The sequence below is a fragment of the Aquarana catesbeiana genome, linkage group LG09 (assembly GCF_042186555.1).
Source record: "Aquarana catesbeiana isolate 2022-GZ linkage group LG09, ASM4218655v1, whole genome shotgun sequence".
NCBI classification, from domain to species: domain Eukaryota; kingdom Metazoa; phylum Chordata; class Amphibia; order Anura; family Ranidae; genus Aquarana; species Aquarana catesbeiana.
This window is the reverse complement of record NC_133332.1, coordinates 97,994,211-98,020,415: the sequence shown is the minus strand read 5'-3', so window position 1 is coordinate 98,020,415 and position 26,205 is coordinate 97,994,211. Positions and strand designations below refer to the sequence as shown.

Genomic DNA, 26,205 nt, shown 5'->3' with positions numbered 1-26,205 from the left:
GAAAACTTCCAGTACTTCAAGGTATAAAAGAGCATACTATTATCTCTATTAGGTAGAGGTATCAGAAAAATGATCAAACAAACTGCAATGTGCAACTTGAAGTTTACTATAAATGCAAGACAAACTGGCAATGCCAATAAAATGGTAATGGTAAAGGGGGATGTAACAAGCATAAAGTATAGCAGGAAGTGCACCTCGCATTGTACAAGGCTGCCTAGGGGTAGTTCCCACAAAGGTCACTAGGTGGTAGCACATTGCACATTAACAATATCTAAAAGAACAGAATATAAGACTGATGAAAATGGTGGGTAAAGAACTGCATGAACCAATCAGCACTTTCACCAAGGGAGTCAATAGTCCTGTGTAAGGTAGAACTCTAGTAATTCATAGCTTACATAGGAGTTTCCTGGTTCACACTTTTCCTGTACAGTAATGCATGCAGGACCCCTTTCTGTCTGACTCACGTAAGAAAACAGCAGCAGAGTGGCTTTCCTGTGCTGGATCATGTACCTAATACGTTCCGACTAGGAATCGCATACGCGCGCTGAAGCTATGCTGTGATTAGACACAGCACAAGCCGGTCAGCGGGTGCCGGCCATTAGTACAGTGACAGTGCGTATTTACAGTGATCACTGTATTAGTGTCACCGATTCCCACAAAGTGGCAACAGTGTTAGTTAGTGTCAGATTGCCCGCCACAATATCGCAGACCCGCTAAAAGTTGCTGATTGCCACCATTACTAGTTTTAAAAAAAAAACTCCAGTATACTGTATAAACCATAGTTTGTAGATGCTTGATACTTACAAACCAATATATGCAATATATTGGGATTTTTTTATTTTTTTTTTTTTTACCAAAAACATGTAGCAGAATACATTTTGCCCTAAATTTATGAAGAAATTAGATTTTTTATATTTTTTTATTGGATATATTTTAAAGCAGATAGTAAAAAAATATATATATTTTTTTTTCAAAATCGTTGGTCTTTTTTTGTTTATAGTGCAAAAAAAAAAAACACACACACACAATTGTATATAATTTTCATTTATGTATGGCGTTGCATGACTGTGAAATTGTCAGTTAAACTAACACAGTGCCAAAAAGCAAAAAAATGGGCTGGTTGTGAAGGAGGGTAAATCCTCCGGAGGGCAAGTAATGCAAGTTAGACCCCTTTCATGCTGAGGCAGTTTTCAGGCGTTTTAGCGCTAGAAATAGCGCCTGTAAAGCGACTGAAAACTGCCTCCCATTCACTTCAATGAGTGCTTTCACACTGGGGCGGTGCGCTCACGGGACGTTAGGAGAAGACCTGAAAGCAGCATATTTGGGGCGGCTTGAGAGCGCTATAAATAGCGCCCCCAAAACGCCCCTGCTCATTGAAATTAAAGCGCCGCAAAACGGATCTTTTTTCATTTTTTTTTTTTTTTTTAAGGTCCCGTTGTCACGAGACCTAAAAAACCGACCCACTCAAAAAGCGCCGCTAAAACCACCCCGGCAAAAACGACCGTCGCTTGAGCGCTATTTTAGCAGCACTTCAGTGTGAAAGTAGCCTTACTCAGTATGTTGTGTTAGGACTCATTTATACCACAATTTCTGTGTTCACTGTGTGTTTCTGCATGAGCATTTGTTCACGTTTTCAGTGCATTTGCATGCATTTACAGTGCATTTTGGGATCATTTTTACTCAGTTATATTTACACTCATTCACATGCATTCATGTGCATTTGGAGTGCGTTTATGTGCATGTTTTCGTTATGTTTTATTGTGGAAAAATGCAGCATTCTGTACTTTTTTTAAATACACATTATTATTTGAATACATTCATTTTTCTTGAATATGGATTTCTACTGCGTTTTTGCTACATTTAAAAATGCAGTTGACTGCATCTGGTGTAAATGAGCCCTTAAAGTTATTAAAGTAACACCAAAGCTTAATTTTTCTAAAATAACAAACATGTACTTACCTGCTCAGTGAAATGGTTTTGCACAGAGAAGCCTCGATCCTCCTCTTCTCGGGTCTCATGCTGGCTCTCCTGGCCCCTCGCTCCTGCCAGCTGCCCCCACGGCAAGCAGCTTGCTCTGGGGGCACCCAAGCAGGCGCGCTCCCGAGCCGTGGCTCGGCCCTGCCCCCTCCATCTAATTGGCTCACTGGTTGTGATTGACAGCAGTGGGAGTCCATGGCTCCCGCTACTGCCAAAAGCCAATTAGGAGTGCGAGTCAGCAGAGAGCCAAGGCTTTCGTGGACATTGTAGGATCGAAAGGGGGCTCAGGTAAGTATTAGAGGGGGCTGCTGCACACAGAAGGTTTTTACCTTCATGCATAGAATGCATGAAGATAAACAAACCTTATGCCTTTACAACCACTTTAAACCCAAAAATGTAGCTTACAGTGCTACTTACCACTATTGATCATGTTTTTCTTTTTGAGCCTTGCTTTGCTTTCCGTCTCTCAAATTCTCTTATCTTGGGTCTAGTTTTTTGGGGGCCCCAACCCCTTACAGGGACCCATGCAGCCAACTTTATGTGCACGCTCCCAGACAGCACCTATGTGCATTCAGAGGGGTTCATTTACTAAAACTGGAGAGTGCAAAATCTGGTGCAGCTCTGCACAGAAACCAATCCGCTTCCAACTTCAGCTTGTTCAATTAAGCTTTGACAAAAAACCTGGAAGCTGATTGGTTTTTATGCAGAGCCACACCAGATTTAGCATTCTCCAATGTTAGTAAATCAACCCCAACCTGTGCTGTTCCCTCTGAACAATGGAAGAGACACACTCAGGGGTGTGCGCTCCCCCATCCAAAAGTTCAGGGAAGTGTACTCTGGGACCCCTAGCCAGTGGTGCTGTTTACTAGGCAATGCAAGATTTTTTGCCAGATATGCAGCAAATTTTGTAAGTTTATGGTCAGGCTAATACATGCTAAGCAACATGGTGATTTAAAAAAAAATGGAGCATTTAATTTGACTTTAAAGCCCAAATCCAGGCACAGAACAAAATGTTCCTGTCCCTCTCCCTCCACCCCCCTCCAACCCATCATGTATGGCTATTTCTTTGTCTTACCTGCTAAAGGAAGAATTACTCACCTAAGTCGGCCATCTGGTCCCTCACCAGTGCCATTTTCTGCTGCTGCAACATTTTCCTTGCTGTCCCAGTACTCTACCATTCCCATGCGATGACGTCACTCCTCTTCTGGTTCCAGAAAGGACCCACCACTGGACATCCAATAAGAAGTTTCCACATCACACAGCCAGTGATGTGGACACCTGAAGAAGGACTTCACCAGAATAACCTGGAGGAGGAAGAAGGATCAGGACCTGAAAGTTTTTTCCCATTCCAGCAATCAGCTAGAACACATATGTGAAGCACAAGGCATGCAGGTCAGATCTTCAAAGAGAGAATGATCTCCCTGCAAGGCACAACGCCTACACAGGGAATAGAGTCGGGTCAGGTAGGAGAGGGAGATGCAAGGAAGCTTGGGGGGGATGTTTGGGGTTGCACAACCTACACTCTGTACACAGCACACACCTGAACTTTGTATGCAACGCACTCCTAAACCCTGCCCTTTGTACACAACACACCCCTAAGCCCTGCCCTCTGTACACAGCACACCCCTAAGCCCTGCCCTCTGTACACAGCACACCCCTAAGCCCTGCCCTCTGTACACACCTGAACCCTGAGCATAACACACTCCTGAACCCTGCACTCTGTACGTACCACACCCCTAAACCCTGTCCTCTGTACACAGCGCACCCCTAAACTCTGCACTTTGTACATATCGCACCCCAGACACAATCGTCCCTTTAAGGGCAACCATACTGCTGATGTGGCAGTGGTGAAATGGAGCTTGACCCCCCTGAGCTAGAAGGTAGTGGGATTGAGTGATGGGAGGTGGTAGTGTTTTACCCAGGGTAGGGCTCTAGGTCACTCATCACAACAAAACTGCCCCTGACCCTTTGGTCCAGGTCACCCCTAAGCACTTGAAGTGCCTTTCCTAAAGCGTCTCAACATTCAACATCAAGATTCCCATTATATTCAATGGTGCCTTTCACACCTGAGCACTGCATTGCTTGAAGCTTGTCGCTCAAAAAAAGTACATGAGCTTCTTTGAGGCAAAGTCCCTGTAGACCTCAGTGGGAGCACCTAAAAAAAAAAAAAGCCTGAACAAGTGTTTTTACATGATTTCTAACTTCTCCTAAGCTACTTTCACACTGATCCACCGCAAAAACGCGCATGCGTTTTACCGTTTTTGTGGTGCTTTTTTAAAGGACACGTGACTCAAAAACTGCGCCAAAAACACACTGTTGGTGCATTATTGATGCATTTTCCATTGATTTCAATAGGGAGGTGCATTTTTGGTGTGTTTTTTTTTTTTTACTGACCAAACATGCACCAAAAATGTGGCAAGCAGGATTTTTTAAACCGCAACAGACTAATGTGAAGTCATTCATAGAATTTAAAAGGAAGCATTTTTCTTCAGCTTTTCTTTTGCTTTTTTTTTACCGCAAAAGCACATCAAAAACTGCTCAGTGTAAAAGCAGCCTAAGGGCCGGTTCACACCAGAACACGGTGCGAGATAGGCACATTCCGTGCACATTTCCCGCACTGTGTTCAAAACATTTTGGGGTTGATTTACTAAAACTGGACAATGCAAAATCTGGTGCAGCTGTGCATGGTAGCCAATCAGCTTCTAACTTCAGCTTGTTCAATTAAGCTTTGACAATAAGCCCTCGTTCACATTGAACACGGCTTTCAAATTGTGTAACTTTATCTGAAGCCGCCTGTCCATGCAACTTGAAAAACATCTGTGCGGCTTTAGGCTGGGATCACCCTGAAACACGCAGTGGCTAGCAGCAGGGGGCCAGTGTGTCTCCATTCACCATTTCAGGTTCGATTTCAGCCTGAATTTTGGGCTAAATTCAGACCTGAAATGGACCAAAAAAACGCACAGGACTCCTGTGCAATTCGTGCTGGAGCCGCTGCGGAGATGTGTGAATCCGGCTCCATAGACAGCCGGTCACAATCTCCTGCTATGCAAATTGGATGCGGGGAAACCTGCATCCAATTTGCATAAGTGTAAACCCAGCCTCATGCATAGAGGTCTATTAATGGCGCACCTGAAAATGGCAAAAATAGTGCAGGAACTACTTTTGCAAATCGGTGTCACACCACACCCATTGGAACGGTGCCATTGCCATTAAATCGCTTCAATGTGAACTAGGGCTAAAACCTGGAAGCTGATTGGTTTCTATGCAGAGCTGCATTCAATTTTGCACTCTCCAGCTTAAGCCTTTGCTCACACTGCTGCGACTTTCAATCCAACATCCCTGCACGACTTTACCGTGGCCTGCATGCAACTTTTTTTAACAGAAGTCAATACAAGTCGTGTTGAAGTTGCAGCAAAAGTAGTGCAGGAACTTTTTTCTAAGTCGGAGCGACTTGAATCGCACCAATTAGAAAGGTTCCAGCGCCGTTAATGGGGGGGGGGCAATTTGTCATGTGACTTTGAATGCTTAAGTCGCGGCAGTGTGAATTGGGGCTTAGTAAATCAACCCCGTTGCAATCTGCTGTGAGTGCCAATACATTGTTACCATCCCCCCCCAGAACTCAGATGCAGTATGTTTTAAGTAGCGCATGAACTACTTTTTGCGCGCTCCAGTGCAATTAGCAGCCCATTCAAATTTAACCACTTCCCCCCTGGGAGGGCGTACATGGACGTCCTCCCGCTTCAGTGGTTATACCGGGATGATGCCTGCACATACAGGCATCAACCCAGTATCAATCTCTTCAGCCGGCAATTCCCTGCACCGTAAGAACAATCATGGCAGCAGTTCAGCCACCTGATTGTTCTTACAGGCCCCCCACCCCCGGTGCTTCTACCGGCTTGCCTGTGCAATCCGCGAGCCGGCAAAGGAATCCACCGGCGCCGGAGTTGACCATAGAGATTTCCGGGGAACAGATGGTCACCCTGTCATCTCTATGACTCTCGGAGGCCCGGCAGTTGCAAATACTGCCATATACTCGGCTGGAAAGCCGAGATCGTCCTGTTTTTTTTTGTTTTTTTGTTTTTTTATTTCAGGCTTTCCAGCCTGAAGGAGAGATGTGAGGTCTTACTGACACCACATCTCTCCATAAAGAGGACCTGTCACACACTATTCCTATTACAAGGATGTTTACATTCCTTGTAATAGGAATAAAAGTGATCAAAACATTTTTTTTTAAAGGGAAAGTGTAAAAATCCAAAAATTTTAATAAAAAATGTACAAAAAGCCCCCCCCCCGTCCCTGCGAGCTTGCGTACAGAAGTGACCACATACGTACGTCACACCCACATATGCAAACGGCATTCAATTCACACATGTGAGGTATCGCCGTAAATGTTAGAGCGAGAGTAATAGTTCTATACCAAGACCCCCTCTGTAACTCTAAACAGGTAACCTGTAAAAAAAAAAATGTAAAGAGTCGCCTATGGAGATTTTTGAGTACTGAAGTTTGGCGCCATTCCACGAGCGTGCTCAATTTTCAAGCGTGTCATGTTAGGTATCTATTTACTCATCATCATCTTGCACATTATACAAAAAAATTGGGCTAACTTTATTGTTTTTTTTTTTTAATTCATGAACAAGTTTTTTTTTTTTTCCAAAAAAAACACGTTTGAAAAATTGCTGCGCAAATACCATGTGACGTAAAAAGTTGCAACGACCACCATTTTATTCCCTAGGGTGTCTGCTAAAAAAACGTATATAATGTTTGGGGGTTCTGAGGAATTTTCTGCCAAAAAAAAAAAAAATGATGATTTTTACATGCAGGATCGAAGTGCCAGAATTAGCCCAGATGGGAAGTGGTTAATGGGCTGCCAAATCCAGGGCCGGTGCTACCACTAGGCAAACTCGGCAGCCGCCTAGGGAGCACTGCTGCCTAGGGCACCCGGCCACTGATGTTCCTACTCTCTTTTCTCTGCAGCAAGCAACTAAGTCTCAGCATCAGCAGGCAGCCACCACTCCGTTCGCACATAGTGTCAGAGGCGCAGCGGCAGCGGAGGAATGTGTCCCGATTCCCAAATGAATGGAAGCAAGCAAACATTTATTGATGGGCGCTGCTAGGTTACATTTGATGGGTGCAGGTAGGCTGCATTGATGGGCACTGGTGAGGCTGCTTTTGATGGGCCCTGGTGAGGCTGCATTGATGGGCGCTGGTGAGGCTGCATTTGATGGGCGCTGGTGACGCTGCATTTGATGGGCGCTGGTGAGGCTGCATTGATGGGCGCTGGTGGACTGCATTTGATGGGCGCTGGTAGGTTGCATTGATGGGCGTGGTAGGTTGCATTGATGGGCGCTGGTAGGCTGCATTGATGGGCGCTGGTGGACTGCATTTGATGGGCGCTGGTAGGCTGCATTGATGGGCACTGGTGAGGCTGCTTTTGATGGGCGCTGGTGAGGCTGCTTTTGATGAGCGCTGGTGAGGCTACTTTTGATGAGCGCTGGTGAGGCTGCATTGATGGGCGCTGGTGAGGTTGCATTGATGGGCGCTGGTGAGGCTGCATTGATGGGCGCTGGTGAGGCTGCATTGATGGGCGCTGGTGGACTGCATTTGATGGGCACTTCATTAAAAATCTGGGGTATACATGGGCAGGTCAAAGGGGGTGGAGCCGACGGGGGCGGGGGCGTGAAACTGAGGTTTCGCCTAGAGTGTCAAAAATCCTTGTACCAGCCCTGGCTCCCGAATGAATGGAAGCAAGCAAACATTTATTGATGGGTGCTGCTAGGCTGCATTTGATGGGTGCTGGTAGACTGCATTGATGGGCACAGGTGAGGCTACTTTTGATGGGCGCTGGTGAGGCTGCTTTTGATGGGCGCTGGTGAGGCTGCATTGATGCTGGTGAGGCTGCATTTGATGGGTGCTGGTAGGCTGCATTTGATGGGTGCTGGTAGGCTGCATTTGATGGGAGCTGGTGAGGCTGCTTTTGATGGGCGCTGGTGAGGCTGCATTGATGCTGGTGAGGCTGCTTTTGATGGGCGCTGGTAGGCTGCTTTTGATGGGAGCTGGTGAGGCTGCTTTTGATGGGCGCTGGTGAGGCTGCTTTTGATGGGCGCTGGTGAGGCTGCTTTTGATGGGCGCTGGTGAGGCTGCTTTTGATGAGCGCTGGTGAGGCTGCATTGACGGGCACTGGTGAGGCCGCATTGATGGGCGCTGGGGAGGCTGCATTGATGGGCGCTGGTAAGGCTGCATTGATGAGCACTGGTGGACTGCATTTGATGGGCACTTCATTAAAAATGTGGGGTATACATGGGCAGGTCAAAGGGGGTGGAGCCGAGGGGGGGCAGCAAAATGAGGTTTCACCTAGGGTGTCAAAAATCCTTGTACCAGCCCCGGCCAAATCGCACCGCAATGGAGCATGTTCTTATGCGATTCTGGTGTTAATGAACCCTTGGTAATTAACTTTTCATTAGTTAAAAGGGAAACACTCAAGCCTTAAAATTCCCCAAAAAAGTGCAATAAAAAGCTTGAAGAAGCTATGACTGAAAGGGAACACAAAGCAGGGTAGTGCACTGTGGCATGCTGCTGGGTAAACTAAATGAGCTGACCACACTGGGCATATGTTCCTTTTATAGAGAAGGGAAGGATCAGAGACCCCAGTCAGGTCTTCATAGCTGTCCCCTCTGGGTAGGTTCTCATCCTCACTAGTTGCCTTGATGACCACCATTATCAGCAAGCCATAAAGCAAATAAAAACATAAACTGATTTAGTTGTCACCTGAACAGGAAGTGAGGGGGGAGTGCGCTAATACACACCCAGAGAATCTCATCTACTGTTCTGTCTCCAAGAAGGAGAGTGAATGGCTACAGGTACTTCCAGCTCTCACCGGGAACACCGCCCTGTATCAGCACCTCTCCGCTAACATTCAGCGTGCACATGTCATTTGCAAGAGGGCGGGGCCTTGCGGTTACCAAGCCAACAATGCTTCGCCAACCAATCCTTAGTATTTCCTACTAAAGCTGTTGTGGAAGCTATGACTGACAGGAACCTTCACCAATGAGGGAGCAGCAGGGACAAAGAGGCAGGAAGTTGGGTGACTTGCGTATAGAAAGACCAATGGAAGGGCGTAAGCTTGGTAGGGTGGCCCAATGGGAATAGAGGGCGGTGTTGTTGGGGATACCGGCGGTTTAACTGACCGAGGGATAGTTGGTACAGGAAGAGGGAGAAAGGAGGTGAGTAATGGGGCTTTGCTGGTCGTCTGTGTAGTCTCTGTTGTAGGGATCTGCTTGTATTAGTCCTTGTCAGGTTCTTCATCTCCCTACAGACAGAACTGTGACTGAATAGACTGGCCTATAAGCCTTCTACAGCCTAAAGAACTACAAATCCCATGCTGACCTATTCATGGCAATGCTGAGGGGAATATGGAGGCTCCCATTACAGATCACGACTTTGTAAACTGTTGGTTGCCTGGCTGTCATTGTGATCCCCTGGCTTCACTACTTCCTGAGACAATGAGGAGAATTTACTAAAAGTGGGTGCAGCTGTGTGTGGCAACCGAAAGGCTTCAAAACGGAAAACTAGACTTGCACCGGTATCTGTGCCGATAGCGAGTATTCACACGTGTGCTCATGGAAATGCTCCGATGCCTTTGCTGTTTGATGTGAGCCCGTGCAAAACGATCGCCTTGGTTCACACAGGAGCAAAGCAGGAATTGCATGCGATTCATACAGGAAATCGCACTGCAATCCTGTTCAAATCTTGCATGCGATTCTTTGTAGTGCAATATGAGCCTATTCATTTTGTACGGGCTAAACCGCTTACCGACCAGCCGCTGTCATTATACTGTGGTAGGTTGGCACGGCTGCGCGAATCGCCGTAGGTGTTATCTCAGCTTGCAGAGCTTGGATTCAATGAATGAATTTACCAAAAATATTGCAGAATATACAGTCGTCTCATGCTACATAACTAAGCTCCATTTCATGCTGAATAAACAAAATTATTAATGTATCTTAACCTCTTGACGTCCGCGCTATAGCCGAATGACGGCCACAGCGCGGACCTGAATTTCCGGGAGGCCGTCATATAACGGCCTTCCCTTGAGCATGTGCGCTGTGATTACTGAGGCCCGGGTGATCACCGATCCGAGTCCCGGCCCCTTATCATGTGATCAGATGACAGCTGATCACATGATGTAAACAAAAGCTCAGTAAACTTTTTTTTTTTTTTTTTATCCTCGCGCCGAAAGCGTGAGGAGAAAAAAAAAGCCGATCACCGGCTCATCTGCACGGGACATTGGTCCCGAAGAGGCAATTATGCCTCATCTGTGCCACCTGCGCCACCTATCAATGCCAATCAGTGCCACCTAGCAGTGCTGCCTATCAGTGTAACCCATCGGTGCCCATCAGTGCCTCATCAGCGTACATCAATGAAGAAGAAATATTACCTGTTTTAAAATTTTTTTATAACAAAACATAAAAAAAAATTTTTTTTTTTTTTTAACAAAAAATAAAAACCGCAAAGGTGATCGAATACCACCAAAAGAAAGCTCTATTTGTGGGAAAAAATGATAAAAATTTCATTTGGGTACAGTGTTATATGACCGCGCAATTGTCATTCAAAGTGCATCAGCGTATGGTATATTTTTATATCAATGATATAAATCAATGATTTATTTATTTTTTTTATGTCGCACAGTATTTGTGCATCGGTTTTTCAAACGCAGTTTTTTGGGAAACAAATACACTTTTTTCCTTTTTTTTTTTTTTTTAAATTTTAATGCAAAAAAAATCCACAATACATAACCCAATTTTTTTTGTCAAATATAAAAGATGGTGTCACGCTAAGTAAATAGATACCAAAATGTCATACTTTAAAATTGCACACACTCGCACAACGGTGACAAACGACATCAATTTTACTATCCATAGGCAATCCTTTAAAGCCCTTACAGGTTACCACTTTAGATGTACAGAGGAGGTCTAGTGCTGGAATTACTGCCCATGATCTGACGTTCGTGGCGATACCTCATGTGTGGAACGATCGTAGTTTGCTCGCCCCCAAGAGTGGTATTTTCCCAGTAGCTATACAGTATACCCTGTTACAGAACAACATTTATGATGAGTATGTGTTGGCATTGTTTTCAGGTTCTAAGATGGATGAGGGTGAAGTAGCTGAAGCACGATGTGTGTTTAGAGGCATAGAGCACATTCTGCGTATCCGAAACACTGATGATCACCTAGAAGTAGAAGTTGAAGATGCTCTCACAACCGACCAGTGGAGGGGCGAGTTTGATGCAGAGTGTGAGTGTTATCGTGTAACAATAATGCATAGGTTCTTGTGTTTTGCATTTGCCTATAGTGTACTTTTTTTTTTTTTTTGTTTTCCACATCCTTTTGGTGTAAATGGGTATCTCTGATCTGCATTTCTTTGCAGTTGTTGAAGATCTTACTCACAAGACCGGAAACTTCAAGCAGTATGCAATATTTTGTAACATGCTGCACTCTGCACTTGTTCAGGTAACATACTTTTATATATAATTTTGTTTTGGCAGTGCATGGTCATTTACCCAGGGCTTGACAAATCCCAGGCGCCAGGTCGCTATTGCGACCAGAAGTTCCAACCTGGCGCCTGGGCTGCCGACTGAATGCTCCCCACATCCTGTGTGCCCCTCCTGCTATGTATCCCGGGCTCCACTTGCCCATCTGCAGGCCCACCATAGCCGGTGCTGCTGGGTAGAGAAGCGTGGAAGGACAGCGGATGCACATCACTCTCCTCCCTTCCTAGATATTGTGAAGTGACATGTGATGCAGTGAACTGTGCATTGCATTACATTCAGTAGAGAACAGGGGAGACACGCACGGTCTTTTAGATCCTGCATGTCTCATTAAAGTAAACCTGTGGGGGAAAAAAAAAAAAATCATCACTTTTAGTCCCTTATGTGATTGTGGGGTTAAGTAAAAAAAAAAATGTAGTTGTAAAAAATTAAAGTTAACCTCTAAGCACATAAAATCCCTTCCCCCTCCAAAAATTTAGACCCCCACCCACACATATACGCAGGTACAAACATAAACGCACATGGCAGGGCACCTACGTTTGAAATCGTTGCTTGCGATATACATATACATATGCATATCGCCGCACCCGGAATGAGAGCAATAATTCTAGCACCAGACCTCCTTCGCAAAGCTAAACTGATGACCTATAGGGGGCTTTTAAAGCGTTGCCTATGGAAAATATGGGGCACTGACATGTTTAAGGTTTGACATGTTTGGTATCTATTTACATGGTGCAACTTTGGCTTTTATATTTTATCAAAAAATTGGGTAATTTATTGCATTTTTGTGCCCCCTAAAATTTACTATTAACCACTTCAGCCCCGGAAGATTTGGCTGCTGAATGACCGGGCCATTGTTTGCGATTCGGCACTGTGTCGCTTTAACTGACAATTGCGCGGTCGTGCGACGCTGTACCCAAACAAAATTAACATCCTTTTTTCACCACAATTAGAACTTTCTCTTGGTGGTATTTAACCGCTTCAGCCCCGAAAGAATTTACCCCCTTCCTGACCAGAGCGTTTTTTTGCGATTCGGCACTGCGTCGCTTTAACTGACAATTGCGCGGTCGTACGACATTGTACAAAAACAAATTTGACATCCTTTTTTTCCCACAAATTTCTTTTGGTGGTATTTGATCGTCTCTGCGGTTTTTATTTTTTGTGCTATAAACAAAAAAAGAGCGACAATTTTGAAAAAAACACAATATTTTGTACTTTTTGCTATAATAAATATCCCCCTTTTTTTTTTTTTTTTTTTTTTTTTAAAAAGCTAATTTTTTCTCAGTTTAGGCTGATGTGTATTCTTCTATATATTTTTGGTAAAAAAAAATTGCTATAAGCGTATATTGATTGGTTTGCGCAAAAGTTATAGCGTCTACAAAATAGGGGATAGTTTTATAGCATTTTTATTTATTTTTTTTTTAACTAGTAATGGCGAACCATTGGCATTTAAAACAGCGATCAGTGCGATTAAAAATGCATTGGTTACTGTAAAAATGTCACTGGCGGCGAAGGGGTTAACTGTGTTCCCTGGGAGGTGATTCTAACTGAAGGGGGAGGGACTAACTACAGGAATTGACAGATTGTGGTTCCTAGCCAATAGGAACACACGATCTGTCACTCCTGTCTGGACAGGGAAGTGTGTGTTTACACACACTCATTCCTGTTCTGTGTCTCCTGGTCATGATCGCTCGTGGCCAACGGTCATCGCTACAGTCGGCCACGAGCATCGGCACCCCCACTATGCCGCGGGCACACGTGTGTTTGCTATCCGGACCCCGCGAGCCAACGTACAGCTACGTAGTGTCGCGCAGGGGAGCCAACCTGCCGCAGTATAACTGCGGCAGCTGGTCCGGAAGCAGTTAATCGCCTCTGCAGTTTTTATTTTTTGTGCTATAAACAAAAAAAGAGCGACTATTTTGAAAAAAACACAATATTTTGTACTTTTTGCTATAATAATTATCCCCATATTTTTTTTTTTTTTTTTTTTTTTTTTTTTTTAAGAAGGAAATTTTTTCTTGGTTTAGGCCGATATGTATTCTTCGACATATTTTTTGTAAAAAAAATCGCAATAAGCGTATATTGATTGGTTTGCACAAAAGTTATAGCTTCTACAAAATAGAGGATAGATTTATAGCATTTTTATTATTATTTTTTTACTGGTAATGGCGGCGATCTGCGACATTATGGCGGACACATCAGACAATTTTGACACATTTTTGGGACCATTGGCATTTATACAGCAATCAGTGCTATAAAAATGCACTGATTACTGTAAAAATGTTACTGGCAGGGAAGGGGTTAACACTAGGGGACGATCAAGGGTTTAACTGTGTTCCCTGTGTGTGTTTCTAACTGTAGGGGGAGGGGACTGACTAGAGGGGATGATAGATCGTGGTTCCTAGCTATTAGGAACTCACGATCTGTCACTCCTCACAGAACAGGGATTTGTGAGTTTACACACACGCGTCCCTATTCTGCCTCTTGTGCCCGCGATCGCTCTGGGTCGGCCACGAGCATTGGCACCCCTGCAGTGCAGCGGGCGCGTGCACACGCCTGCTATCCCGATCCCACGAGCCGACTTATAGCTACGGCGATTCGTGGGATCGTGCCGACCTGCCGCCATATAATGACGGCGTCTGATCGGCAAGCGGTTAGTGTGTGTTGTGTTGGGGTTTTTTTCTTTTTTACTGAAATGTTGTTTTTCCTAGACCTTTGCGGTAACCTTGTGTGACATAAAAAAATTGGAACTATTGCTATTTTATTCTCTAGGGTGTCTGTTTTCAGAAAATATATAATGTCTAGGGGTTTATTTAGTCTTCAGGCATAATTTTTTATTTTTTTTTAAATGTGTGCAAAAAAAGCACAAATGGCTCTGTGTGTGAAAGGGTTAAAATAGAAGTTCACTTTCGGGGACATGTTAAATCTGTAAAATTTGTTAGTTAAAGTGGTTGTAAAGTCAGAAGGTTTTTTTTTTTTTTTTTTATCTGAATGCATTCTATGCATTCAGATAAAAAGCCCTCTGTGTGCAGCAGCCCCCGCCCCTCTAATACTTACCTGAGGTGCCTCGTCCAGCAGTGTTGTAGGAATGTCCCCTCATTGGCTGAGACTGCTTGCTATGGGGCACCCAACAGGAGGGTGGGGCCAGGAGAGTAAGGCTGGATTCACACCTATGCATTTTTAGTGCTTTTTGCATTTTGCAGATTTGCACTACAATCCATTCACCATGGTTTCCTATGGTACACGTTCTGTAGTGCAAATCTGCAAAATGCAAAAAGCATTAAAAAAAAGGTGTGAATCCAGCCTTAAAGAGGGACCCAAGAAGAGGAGGATCCTGGCTGCTCTGTGCAAATTCACTGCACAGAGGAGATGAGTAATTGCCAGACCATTGTTCATAATTTTTACTGATTGGAATGGTACCAGGTGATTAGAGAAAAGCCAATGTAGCACCAATATTTAAAAAGGGCCCAAAATACATCCCTGGGAATTACAGACCAGTTAGCCTAACATCAATAGTATGTAAACTCTTGGAAGGGATAATAAGGGACTATATACAAGATTTTAGTAATGAAAATGGTATCATTAGCAGTAATCAGCATGGATTCATGAAGAATCGTTCTTGCCAAACCAATCTATTAACCTTCTATGAGGAGGTGAGTTGCCATCTAGATAAAGGAAGGCCCGTAGACGTGGTGTATCTGAATTTTGCAAAAGCATTTGACACAGTTCCCCATAAACATTTAGTGTACAAAATAGGGTCCATTGGCATGGACTATAGGGTGACTACATGGATTGAAAACTGGCTACAAGGGCGAGTTCAGAGGGTGGTGATAAATGGGGAGTACTCGGAATGGTCAGGGGTGGGTAGTGGGGTTCCCCAGGGTTCTGTGCTGGGACCAATCCTATTTCATTTGTTCATAAACGATCTGGAGGATGGGATAAACCGTTCAATCTCTGTATTTGCAGACGATACTAAGCTAAGCAGGGCAATAACTTCTCTGCAGGATGTGGAAACCTTGCAAAAAGATCTGAACAAATTCATGGAAAGAAAAATGTAAAATGATGCATTTGGGTGGCAAAAATATGAATGCAATCTATACACTGGGGGGAGAACCTCTGGGGGAATCTAGGATGGAAAAGGACCTGGGGGTCCTAGTAGATGATAGGCTCAGCAATAGCATGCAATGCCAAGCTGCTGCTAACAAAGCGAACAGAATATCGACATGCATTAAAAAGGGGATCAACTCCAGAGATAAAACAATAATTCTCCCGCTCTACAAGACTCTGGTCTGGCCGCACCTGGAGTATGTTGGCCAGTTCTGGGCACCAGTCCTCAGGAAGGATGTACTGGAAATGGAGCGAGTACCAAGAAGGGCAACAAAGCTAATAAAGGGTCTGGAGGATATTGGTCATGAGGAAAGGTTTCGAGCACTGAACTTATTCTCTCTGGAGAAGAGACGCTTGAGAGGGGATATGATTTCAATATACAAATACCATACTGGTCACCCCACAATAGGGATAAAACTTTTTCGCCGAAGGAAGTTTAACAAGACTCGTGGCCATTCATTAAAATTAGAAGAAAAGAGGTTTAACCTTAAACTACGTAGAGGGTTCTTTACTGTAAGAGCAGCAAGGATGTGGAATTCCCTTCCGCAGGCGGTGGTCTCAGCGGGGAGCATCGATAGTTTCAAGAAACTATTAGATAAGCACCTGAACGACCACAACATACAGGGATATACAAGGTAATACTGACATATAATCACACACATGGGTTGGACTTGTGTCTTTTTTCGACCTCACCTATTATGTAACTATGATTATAACATGTTTGTTATTTTTGATTAAAAAAAAAAAAGACTTTACAATCACTTTAAAACTTTTACTCCTGTAACAGCAGAAGTAGTACAGCAAAGGAATATGGCTATGCTATTTGAGGCAGACTTCCTGGGAGCTTTGCTATGCGATTTTTGATGTCATGCGACTGGTGAGAACAAGTCGCACTGAAGTCAGAACAAAGTAGTGCAAAAACCTCTTTTGGAGTCGCTGCGACTTGAGTCACACCAATTAGAATGGGGACCATTGAAATACACGTGTTTTGACTTGTCCTGCGACTTCACATGTGTCAAGTCGCACAACAACTCGCAGTAGTGGAAACAGAGCCTTATGATTTGTTTCACAACCATAGAGTGAGTCCTTGACTAGCAGCTGCATCAAAAAAAAGTTGCAGTGGTATTTCAGAATCCATGATTAGGCATCGCACTCAAATCTCTTGCTTAATGAAACACAGATTAACACTGTAAAGAGTACAATTTAATCTGTCACTTGCCTGAGAATTTGCCACCAACAAGAATGAAAGCCTAATGCCAGGCCTTAGATGGTTCAAATTTCGGCTGGTTCAGCAGAAACCAACTGAGATTCGAACCATGTATGGGCAGGCTGATTGTACCCAAGTTGATCGATTGATCAACTTGGGTAAACCAGCCTGTTGGATTTAACATGCGATTATTGCTAGCAGCTATTATAGCCTCTAGCAGCAATCATAGTGTTTTTTCCTGGCAGGGATGGCTCACCCCACCCCACCGCCGGGAGAACACAGTGGCTCTGCAGGCGGGATTCCCCCATCAACACTGACTGTTGATGGGGGAATTGAGCGGTTTTCTTTGCAGGAAAGAAAAGTTCTCCATCTATGGCCGGCTTTAGACATGAAGGTGTACTAATGACATTACTTTTAGAGTAAGGTTACTACTGATAAGATCCTTCAGCTGCTGCTTAAGAAGTCGTGTATTTTTAAAACTGAATTTTTCCATGCAGATTTTCCATTTGTTTATCCTAGACCAGTGAATCAGTAACACTTGACCTCCTGACCTATGCTGACCTGGAGTTACTACGCCATAGAAAGGCTGGTGGGGCTCAGCGCCAGCCCCCCCCATCCAAAAGCTCAGCACTCAGTTCCAAGCGGTACCTTATACTCATCTACTCCGTAGAGTTTGACAGGTGATTCTTGTTGCCATTTCTGTGTCATTAAGGTTTACTAAAAAAAAATCCTCTTCACTGATTAGTTTATATTTACAGAATACATTATCCTCTACCTCTGCCCTATGTTGGTAAACCAGACCCTGTCTATTTGCGGCAAGTGATTAGAGGGCTCAAGGAGGAGCTGGCTGCTCTAAAACTAGCACCCAGCGAAGGGAACAGAGAGGCTGAAATCCGACATCTGCGTGAAGAGTGAGTACTGCAGTAACTCTGAAGGACATCAGCAGTCTGTTTTACAAGTTTTTTCCTGTTCTCTAATTGTTGGCACTGCCTTTGATCTACAGGCTGCAAAGGGTGATTGAGGAGAAAGGAGAGGCTGAGCTTGCTTTACAGAGACTACAAGACATTGAAATCCCCAATGGAAAGGAAGTCAGCCACACGAGGATCCTAAAGAGGGCAGTACAGACCTTGGAGTCAGAGCTACAAAAAGAGCGAAGCCGGAATCAGCGACTCTCCAATAAGAGGAGGGAGGAATGCCGCCAGCTAACAGAGCAGGTAAAGATCACAGTATTTTTATTTTGCAATAGTAATTTCATTCTGCTCTTAAAAAAATATTTTTTTATTATGAAAATTGTATAAAGATTATTTTCCTGCTCCTACAAGCCACTATTGTGTGTTTTTTTTTTTTTTTTTTTTTTTTTTAATAGTTGCTATAAAACTGTAGGGGTGCTTTCCCCAGAGTCTGCAGATTTTGAGGGCCATTTCTAAATCCTGAAGTTCACAATATTTGCAAGCTGTCAACATAGCTGCTAGATTTCCTGTTTCTGCCTTGAGTTTTCCTTAGCAGCCAGGGGGACCCCTTTTCAAGTACAGTAGTCCAGGGGAATATCTAAGTAAAGCACTGTCTTCAGATTCCACATACAACCTAGAAAGAAAGCAATAAAATAATTTTCTAGTAGTTAGGAAGGGTCAGAGCAGACAACATTTAAAACCTGGTTGGAGTGGGCTTCAATGTGCACAGTATGCCAAGCCAGAAAGATTGGATCAGGTAGGTGTTTTATTATGAGTTCTGTGGATTCGATTTTTTAACCACTTCACGCAAATCGCCGTACCCGTACGTCGGTACTTTGACGCTAAATACTGCTTTAACCCCGTTATTTTCAGGAACGGCGTGCGTTTCCCTTTTAAGGTGAAAGTGGTCTCTGCGTCGGATTCATTGCAAGATCACTTTTATTGGTGGCGGGAGAGGGGCGCCCTCCCGCCGCACTCCGGTCATCTCTGCCGCTTACCGGAGCTGTCGGTAGCGGCGGAGACGATCGCATCCGCTCCCCTCACTGCCTGGATGCCAAGTGAGGGAAAGATGGTCCCTGCTCGGCTTCATAGCACTGGAGGGCGGAAGCGACGTCAAACGTTATTTCCGCCCAATGCTCATAAATAAGAAATTGTTTGGTTTTGTTTTGTTTTGTTTTGTTTTTTTTCTTTTCTTTTTTCATTTTAGTGTAAATTTGAGATCTGAGGTCTTTTTGACCGCAGATCTCACTTTTAAGAGGTCCCGTCATGCTTTTTTTTTTTTCTATTACAAGTGATGTTTACATTCCTTGTAATAGAAATAAAAGTGACCCAAATTTATTTATTTATTTTTTTAACCACTTCAGCCCCGGAAGGATTTACCCCCTTCCTGACCAGAGCACTTTTTACAATTTGGCACTGCGTCGCTTTAACTGCTAATTGCGCGGTCATGCAATGCTGTACCCAAACAAAATTTGCGTCCTTTTCTTCCCACAAATAGAGCTTTCTTTTGATGGTATTTGATCACCTCTGCCGTTTTTATTTTTTGCGCTATACACGGAAAAAGACCGAAAATTTTGAAAAAAAATTATGTACTTTTTGTTCTAAAAAAAATCCAATAAACTCAATTTTAGTCATACATTTAGGCCAAAATGTATTCGGCCACATGTCTTTGGTACAAAAAAATGTCAATAAGTGTATATTTATTGGTTTGCGCAAAAGTTATAGCGCCTACAAACTAGGGTACATTTTCTGGAATTTACACAGCCTTTAATTCATGACTGCCTATGTCGTTTCATGAGGTGCTAAAATGGCAGGGCAGTACAAAACCCCCACAAATGACCCCATTTTGGAAAGTAGACACCCCAAGGAAATTGCTGAGAGGCATGTTGAGCCCATTGAATATTCATTTTTTTTGTCCCAAGTGATTGAATAATGACAAAACAAAAAAAAAAAATTACAAAAAGTTGTCACTAAATGATATATTGCTCACACAGGCCATTTTATTTATTTATTTATTTATTTATTTATTTATTTCAGGTACTTATATAGCGCCGTCAATTTACGCAGCGCTTTACATATATATTATACATTCACATCAGTCCCTACCCTCAAGGAGCTTACAATCTAAGGTCCCTAACTCACATTCATACATACTAGGGACAATTTTGACAGGATCCAATTAACCTACCAGCATGTCTTTGGAGTGTGGGAGGAAACCGGAGTACCCGGAGGAAACCCACGCAGGCACAGGGAGAACATGCAAACTCCAGGCAGGTAGTGTCGTGGTTGGGATTCGAACCAGCGACCCTTCTTACTGCTAGGCGAGAGTGCTACCACCACACCACAGGCCATGGGCATATGTGGAATTGCACCCCAAAATACATTTAGCTGCTTCTCCTGAGTATGGGGATACCACATGTGTGGGACTTTTTGGGAGCCTAGCTGCGTACGGGCCCCGAAAACTAATCACTGCCTTCAGGATTTCTAAGGGCGTAAATTTTTGATTTTACTCCTCACTACCTATCACAGTTTTGAAGGCCATAAAATGCCCAGATGGCATAAAACCCCCCCAAATGACCCCATTTTGGAAAGTAGACACCCCAAGCTATTTGCTTTGAGGCATGTTGAGTCCATGGAATATTTTATATTTTGACACAAGTTGCGGGAAAGTGACAAATTTTTTTTTTTTTTGCACAAAGTTGTCACTAAATGATATATTGCTCACATAGGCCATGGGCGTATGTGGAATTGCACCCCAAAATGCATTTAGCTGCTTCTCCTGAGTATGGGGATACCACATGTGTGGACTCTTTAGGAGCCTAGCCGCGTACGGGGCCCCGAAAACTAATCACCGCCTTCAGGATTTCTAAGGGTGTAAATTTTTGATTTCACTCTTCACTGCCTATCACAGTTTCGGAGGCCATGGAATGCCCAGGTGGCACAAAACCCCCCCAAATTACCCCATTTTGGAAAGTAGACACCCCAAGCTATTTGCTGAGAGGCATGGTGAGTATTTTGCAGCTCTCATTTGTTTTTGAAAATGAAGAAAGACAAGAAAAAACATTTTTTTTTTCTTTTTTCAATTTTCAAAACTTTGTGACAAAAAGTGAGGTCTGCAAAATACTCACTATACCTCTCAGCAAATAGCTTGGGGTGTCTACTTTCCAAAATGGGGTCATTTGGGGGGGGGGGGGGTTTGCCACCTGGGCATTCCATGGCCTCTGAAACTGTGATAGGCAGTGAAGAGTGAAATCAAAAATTTACGCCCTTAGAAAGCCTGAAGGCAGCGGCTAGGCTCCCAAAAAGTCCCACACGTGGTATCCCCATACTCAGGAGAAGCAACAGAATGTATTTTAGGGCGTAATTTCACATATTCCCATGGCATGTTTGAGCAATATATCATTTAGTGACAACTTTGTGCAAAAAAAAAAAAAAAAAATTGTCTCTTTCCTGCAACTTGTGTCACAATATAAAATATTCCATGGGCTCGACATGACTCTCAGCAAATAGCTTGGGGTGTTTACTTTCCAAAATTGGGTCATTTGGGGGGGTTTTGAACTGTCCTGGCATTTTATGCACAACATTTAGAAGCTTATGTCACACATCACCCACTCTTCTAAACACTTGAAGACAAAGCCCTTTCTGACACTTTTTGATTACATGAAAAAATTTTTTTTTTTTTGCAATAAAATTACTTTGAACCCCCACACATTATGTATCTTTTTTAAAGCAAATGCCCTACAGATTAAAATGGTGGGTGTTTCATTTTTTTTTTCCACACAGTATTTACGCAGCGATTTTTTTCAAACGCATTTTTTGGGGAAAAAACACACTTTTTTAAATTTTAATGCACTAAAACACACTATATTGCTCAAATGTTTGGTGAAATAAAAAAGATGATCTTAGGCTGAGTACATGGATACCAAACATGACATGCTTTAAAATTGCGCACAAACGTGCAGTGGCGACAAACTAAATACATTTTTAAAAGCCTTTACAGGTTACCACTTTAGATTTACAGAGGAGGTCTACTGCTAAAATTACTGCCCTCGATCTGACCTTTGTGGTGATACCTCACATGCATGGTGCAATTGCTGTTTACATTTGACGCCAGACCGACGCTTGCGTTCGCCTTAGCGCAAGAGCAGGGGGGACAGGGGTGCTTTATTTTTTTTTTGCTTTTTTAACTTATTTTTAAACTGTTCCTTTCATTTTTTTTTAAATCATTTTTATTGTTATCTCAGGGAATGTAAATATCCCCTATGATAGCAATAGGTAGTAACAGGTACTCTTTTTTTGAAAAAATTGGGGTCTATTAGACCCTAGATTTCTCCTCTGCCCTCAAAGCATCTGACCATACCAAGATCGGTGTGATAAAATGCTTTCCCAATTTCCCAATGGCGCTGTTTACATCCGGCGAAATCTAAGTCATAAAATGCTTGTAGCTTCTGGTTTCTTAGGCTATAGAGATGTTTGGAGCCATTCTGGTCTCTGATCAGCTCTATGGTCAGCTGGCTGAATCATCTGCTGCATTCTCAGGTTCCCTGTTGAGACAGGAGAGCCAGAGAAAAACACGGAAGATGGTGGGGGGGGGGGGCATTCCCTCCCACTGCTTTTAAAAGCAGTCTAGAGGCTAATTAGCCGCTAGGATTACTTTTACATGAAAGCCGACCGCTGGCTGAAAAGAATGATACCAAGATGATACCTAAACCTGCAGGCATCATTCTGGTATAACCACTCAAAGTCGTGAATGGCGTACCTAATGACAAAAAAATGGTTAACAATAAAGCACAGTAAATGGTAAAGTATAAAAAATTGCATACCTGAAAAGCAAACATGATGAAACATAATAACAATAAAACATTGCAGAATGGAATACAGTAAAAAAGAGCAGAACAATAGAGAGAGAATAGAGAGAGAGAGAGAACAATAAAACGACAACTATTTTCTATTTTTTTTTTAATTTTATATTTTTTTTTGTTTTTTTTTTTTTTTTTTTTATACACTTTTTTTTTTTTGGTAACTGTAAGTTTTATAACTGTAACTGGTTCCAGGTTCGGGTCTCTCAAAATGCGATGGCATCTTGGGAGACCCTGTGAAAGTGTGCCTAGTCTGTGCAATGCTGTACCCTACGCTAATACTCAACTAGTGTATGGTAGCGTTCAAAACATTCACCAATGCAAAGACCAGGATTGTCAGGACAGGAGGGACAATAATAGCGGGTGTCACGCCTATATCAGCGCTTGCTGTAGACACAACATCTTTTTTGAGGGGGTTTGTTGGGTAGGGGTACTCGGGAGGACATAAAGAAAATGCCTCTCATGCAGCCGATTGCATTTGGTTGGGGATGTGAATGGGGGAAGTACGGGCGCTGCAGAAGTGGTGGGTTCCCAATTAGGATTGGCGAATGCAGCAGGAAGGGCATTATGGGCACGACGGGCCTGTGTTTGTCTTTTTGGTGGCAGCGGGACACTACTTGTGCTTGCCACCTCACCAGCTTGAACTGCACTTATGGGACTCGCCACGTCACCAAGTGTTACTGCAGTGCTGGTTTAAATACGACCAGGGTGTACTAGGGCGCTGGTGCTTGCCAGTTCACCAAAACGCTACCAAAAAAACTGTTAGCGATCGCAGGGATCAGGCCTGACTCTGCGAACGCTGCAGTTATGCGTTTAGTGTTTTGTAAGTGACAGTGATCGATCGATACTGCACTTGGGTGGGCTGGGCCGGGCCAGGCGGAGGGGCAAAACGCAGGTGCTAGCAGGTATCTGGGCTGATCCCGCTAACACTGCGTTTTTGGGAACCCTAAACTGCTGGGGACGCCAGTATAGATCTGATCGGATCAGATATTGATCCGTTCAGATACTATACCACTAAGGGAGGCGTACGGTGCGTGAGTGGGTGTTAGCGGTACTGGCGCTAATCTGACGCTGCCTGGGGCTGGTGCTTGCCAGTTCAACAAAACGCTACCAAGAAAACTGTTAGCGATCGCAGGGATCAGGCCTGACTCTGCGAACGCTGCAGTTATGCATTTAGTGTTTTGTAAGTGACAGTGATCGATCGATACTGCACTTGGGTGGGCTGGGCTGGGCCGGGCGGAGGGGAAAATGCAGGTGCTAGCAGGTATCTGGGCTGATCCCGCTAACACTGCGTTTTTGGGAACCCTAAACTGCTGGGGACGCTAGTATAGATCTGATCGGATCAGATATTGATGCGTTCAGATACTATACCACTAAGGGAGGTGTATGCTGCGTGTGTGGGTGTTAGCGATACTGGCGCTAATCTGACGATGCCTGGGGCGACGCATATCACCGCCGGGCGATCAGGGGGCTAAACCTTTATTCGGTAATAAACGGCGGGTGCCCTGACACTATAAAAAATAAATGAACTAACCAGCGTCACCCGTAACGGTTATACGGTGATCAGTGTTGAAAGGGTTAACTAGGGGGCAATCAAGGGGTTAAAACATTTATTAGATAGTATATGGGGGTCCCTGTCGCTATAAAACGCTGACGGCGAACCTAAATATTTACGTCCCTAACTAGCGTAGCCAGTGACACTAATACAGCGGTCAGAAAAATGATCGCTTAGTGACACTGGTGACAGGGGGTGATCAAGGGGTTAAAACTTTGTTAGGGGGGTATCCTAGACCTACAGGGGGCTAACAATAACTGCCCTACCACTTCTAACTGTCACAAACTGACACCATGCAGTAATCAGAAAAAAAAAAAAAAAAACTGCTTGGTGTCAGTGTGACGGGGGGGGGGGGATCGGGGGTGTAAAGTGTGCCTGGCATGTTCTACTGTGTGTGTTTGTGTGTTGGTGCTCTCACAAGTCTTCTCTCCTCGGCGCCGGAACGGAAACTGCCGAGCCAAGGAGAGATGACATCACATCCTCTGCCTCTGTGTACTACACAGAGGCAGGGGATGATTGTCATTGGATGGGAGCGATCACGAGGGGGGGGCCACAATCAGATGGCTTCCCCCTCATCTCTAAACGCTCCCAGACCAAAGCCGACCGCCGCTGGCACCGGGGGGGGGGGGGGGTCCGATCGGACCCCCTGCCTACGGGAAGGCAATCGCGTACCAGGTACGTGATTTTGCCTGCCCGTGCCATTGTGTTGACGTATATAGGCGGTCGGCAAGTGGTTAAGGACAGTATAAAAATAAAAGGTAAAATAAATAAGAAAAACAAATTTTTTTAAAGCACCTCGTCCCGCCGAGCTCAGGCACAGAAGCAAACGCATACGTAAGTCGCGCCTGCATATGAAAACAGTGTTCAAACCACACATGTGAGGTATTGCCGCGATTGTTAGAGTGAGAGCAATAATTCTATCTCTAGACCTCCTCTGTAACTCCAAACTGGTAACCTGTAGAAATTTTTAAATGTCGCCAATGTAGATTTTTAAGTGCCAAAGTTTGTCGCCATTCCACAAGCGAGCGCAATTTTGAAGCTTGACATGTTGGGTATCAATTTACTTGGCTTAACATTATCTTTCACAATGTAGGAAAAAATTGGGCTAACTTTTACTGTTATCTTATTTTTTTTTAACTCAAAAAATTGTAGTTTTTTCCCAAACAATTTGTGCTTGTGATGTGTGCAGCTAAGAGAGGAAATATTGCCTTATGAGTTTCTGGCCTCCGCACCTACTGACTATCTGCCTGTGTCCCTGATTTAGCTGGAAGAAGCACGAGCGTTGGAACGGACCCTTCGTTTGAAAGTGAAGAGTCTGACCACGGAGCTAGCTATGTACAAAAGAGGGTGAGGAAACCTATTTGAAAACATTTTAGTTTCTTCTTGTTAGAGGTGCATCGAATTAAAATCTTGCTAACGAAAATAACTTAAAAAAAAAAAAATTATATATATATATATATATATATATATATATATATATATATATATTATAATTTTTTTTTTTCTAATATTTAATTGTATCATATTCAACTTTTTAATTCATATCGTGAATTTAAATTAATATGAATTTATTGTTGGACATTATCGGCACCTTTTTAGAGTAAGAAAAGCTCAAGAAAAATACATCCCTTTAAATTCTATGTATGTCTTCACACTGGTCCATTGCGTTTCCGTTTTGGTATTAAAAATTTTTCTTGCTGCATCTTTGGTCAGTTAAAAAAAAAAGTACACCAAAAACACATTTCCCAGTTGAAATGCATCAGTGTTGCATTTTTGATACGGTTTTTAAGTCACATATCCTATGAAAAACACATCATAGGCACAGTAAAATCACAGAAAAATCATGTGCATTTTCCCCGCCATTAGTGGCACCTTTTTTCTCTATTGGCAAAATGCCGAAAACCCTATTTTCAGGTGCCGAAATTTCGGTGCATCTCTACGTCTTGTTTTTTCCTCAATCATCTTCCTGGATGTCGCGTGCAAGAGGCTCCACCTAAACAGGAAATATC

General features: G+C 43.6%; 1 protein-coding gene across 2 annotated transcripts in view; it reads left to right on the top strand.

The window, feature by feature from the left end:
• Positions 1 to 9,053: 9,053 nt before the first annotated feature.
• Positions 9,054 to 26,205, top strand: part of CCDC61 (coiled-coil domain containing 61) — a 33,383-nt gene continuing 16,231 nt past the window's right edge. The window contains exons 1-7 of one of the 2 annotated variants that reach the window (XM_073599038.1): positions 9,058 to 9,197; positions 11,109 to 11,264; positions 11,398 to 11,480; positions 17,352 to 17,512; positions 17,591 to 17,743; positions 17,836 to 18,046; positions 25,461 to 25,543. In XM_073599038.1, the coding sequence (XP_073455139.1) occupies positions 11,117 to 11,264; positions 11,398 to 11,480; positions 17,352 to 17,512; positions 17,591 to 17,743; positions 17,836 to 18,046; positions 25,461 to 25,543 (839 nt within the window). In that variant the 5' untranslated portion in view covers positions 9,058 to 9,197; positions 11,109 to 11,116. Of the gene's footprint in view, positions 9,198 to 11,108; positions 11,265 to 11,397; positions 11,481 to 17,351; positions 17,513 to 17,590; positions 17,744 to 17,835; positions 18,047 to 25,460; positions 25,544 to 26,205 lie in introns of both variants that reach the window. The other variant, XM_073599039.1, reaches the window with a different exon arrangement.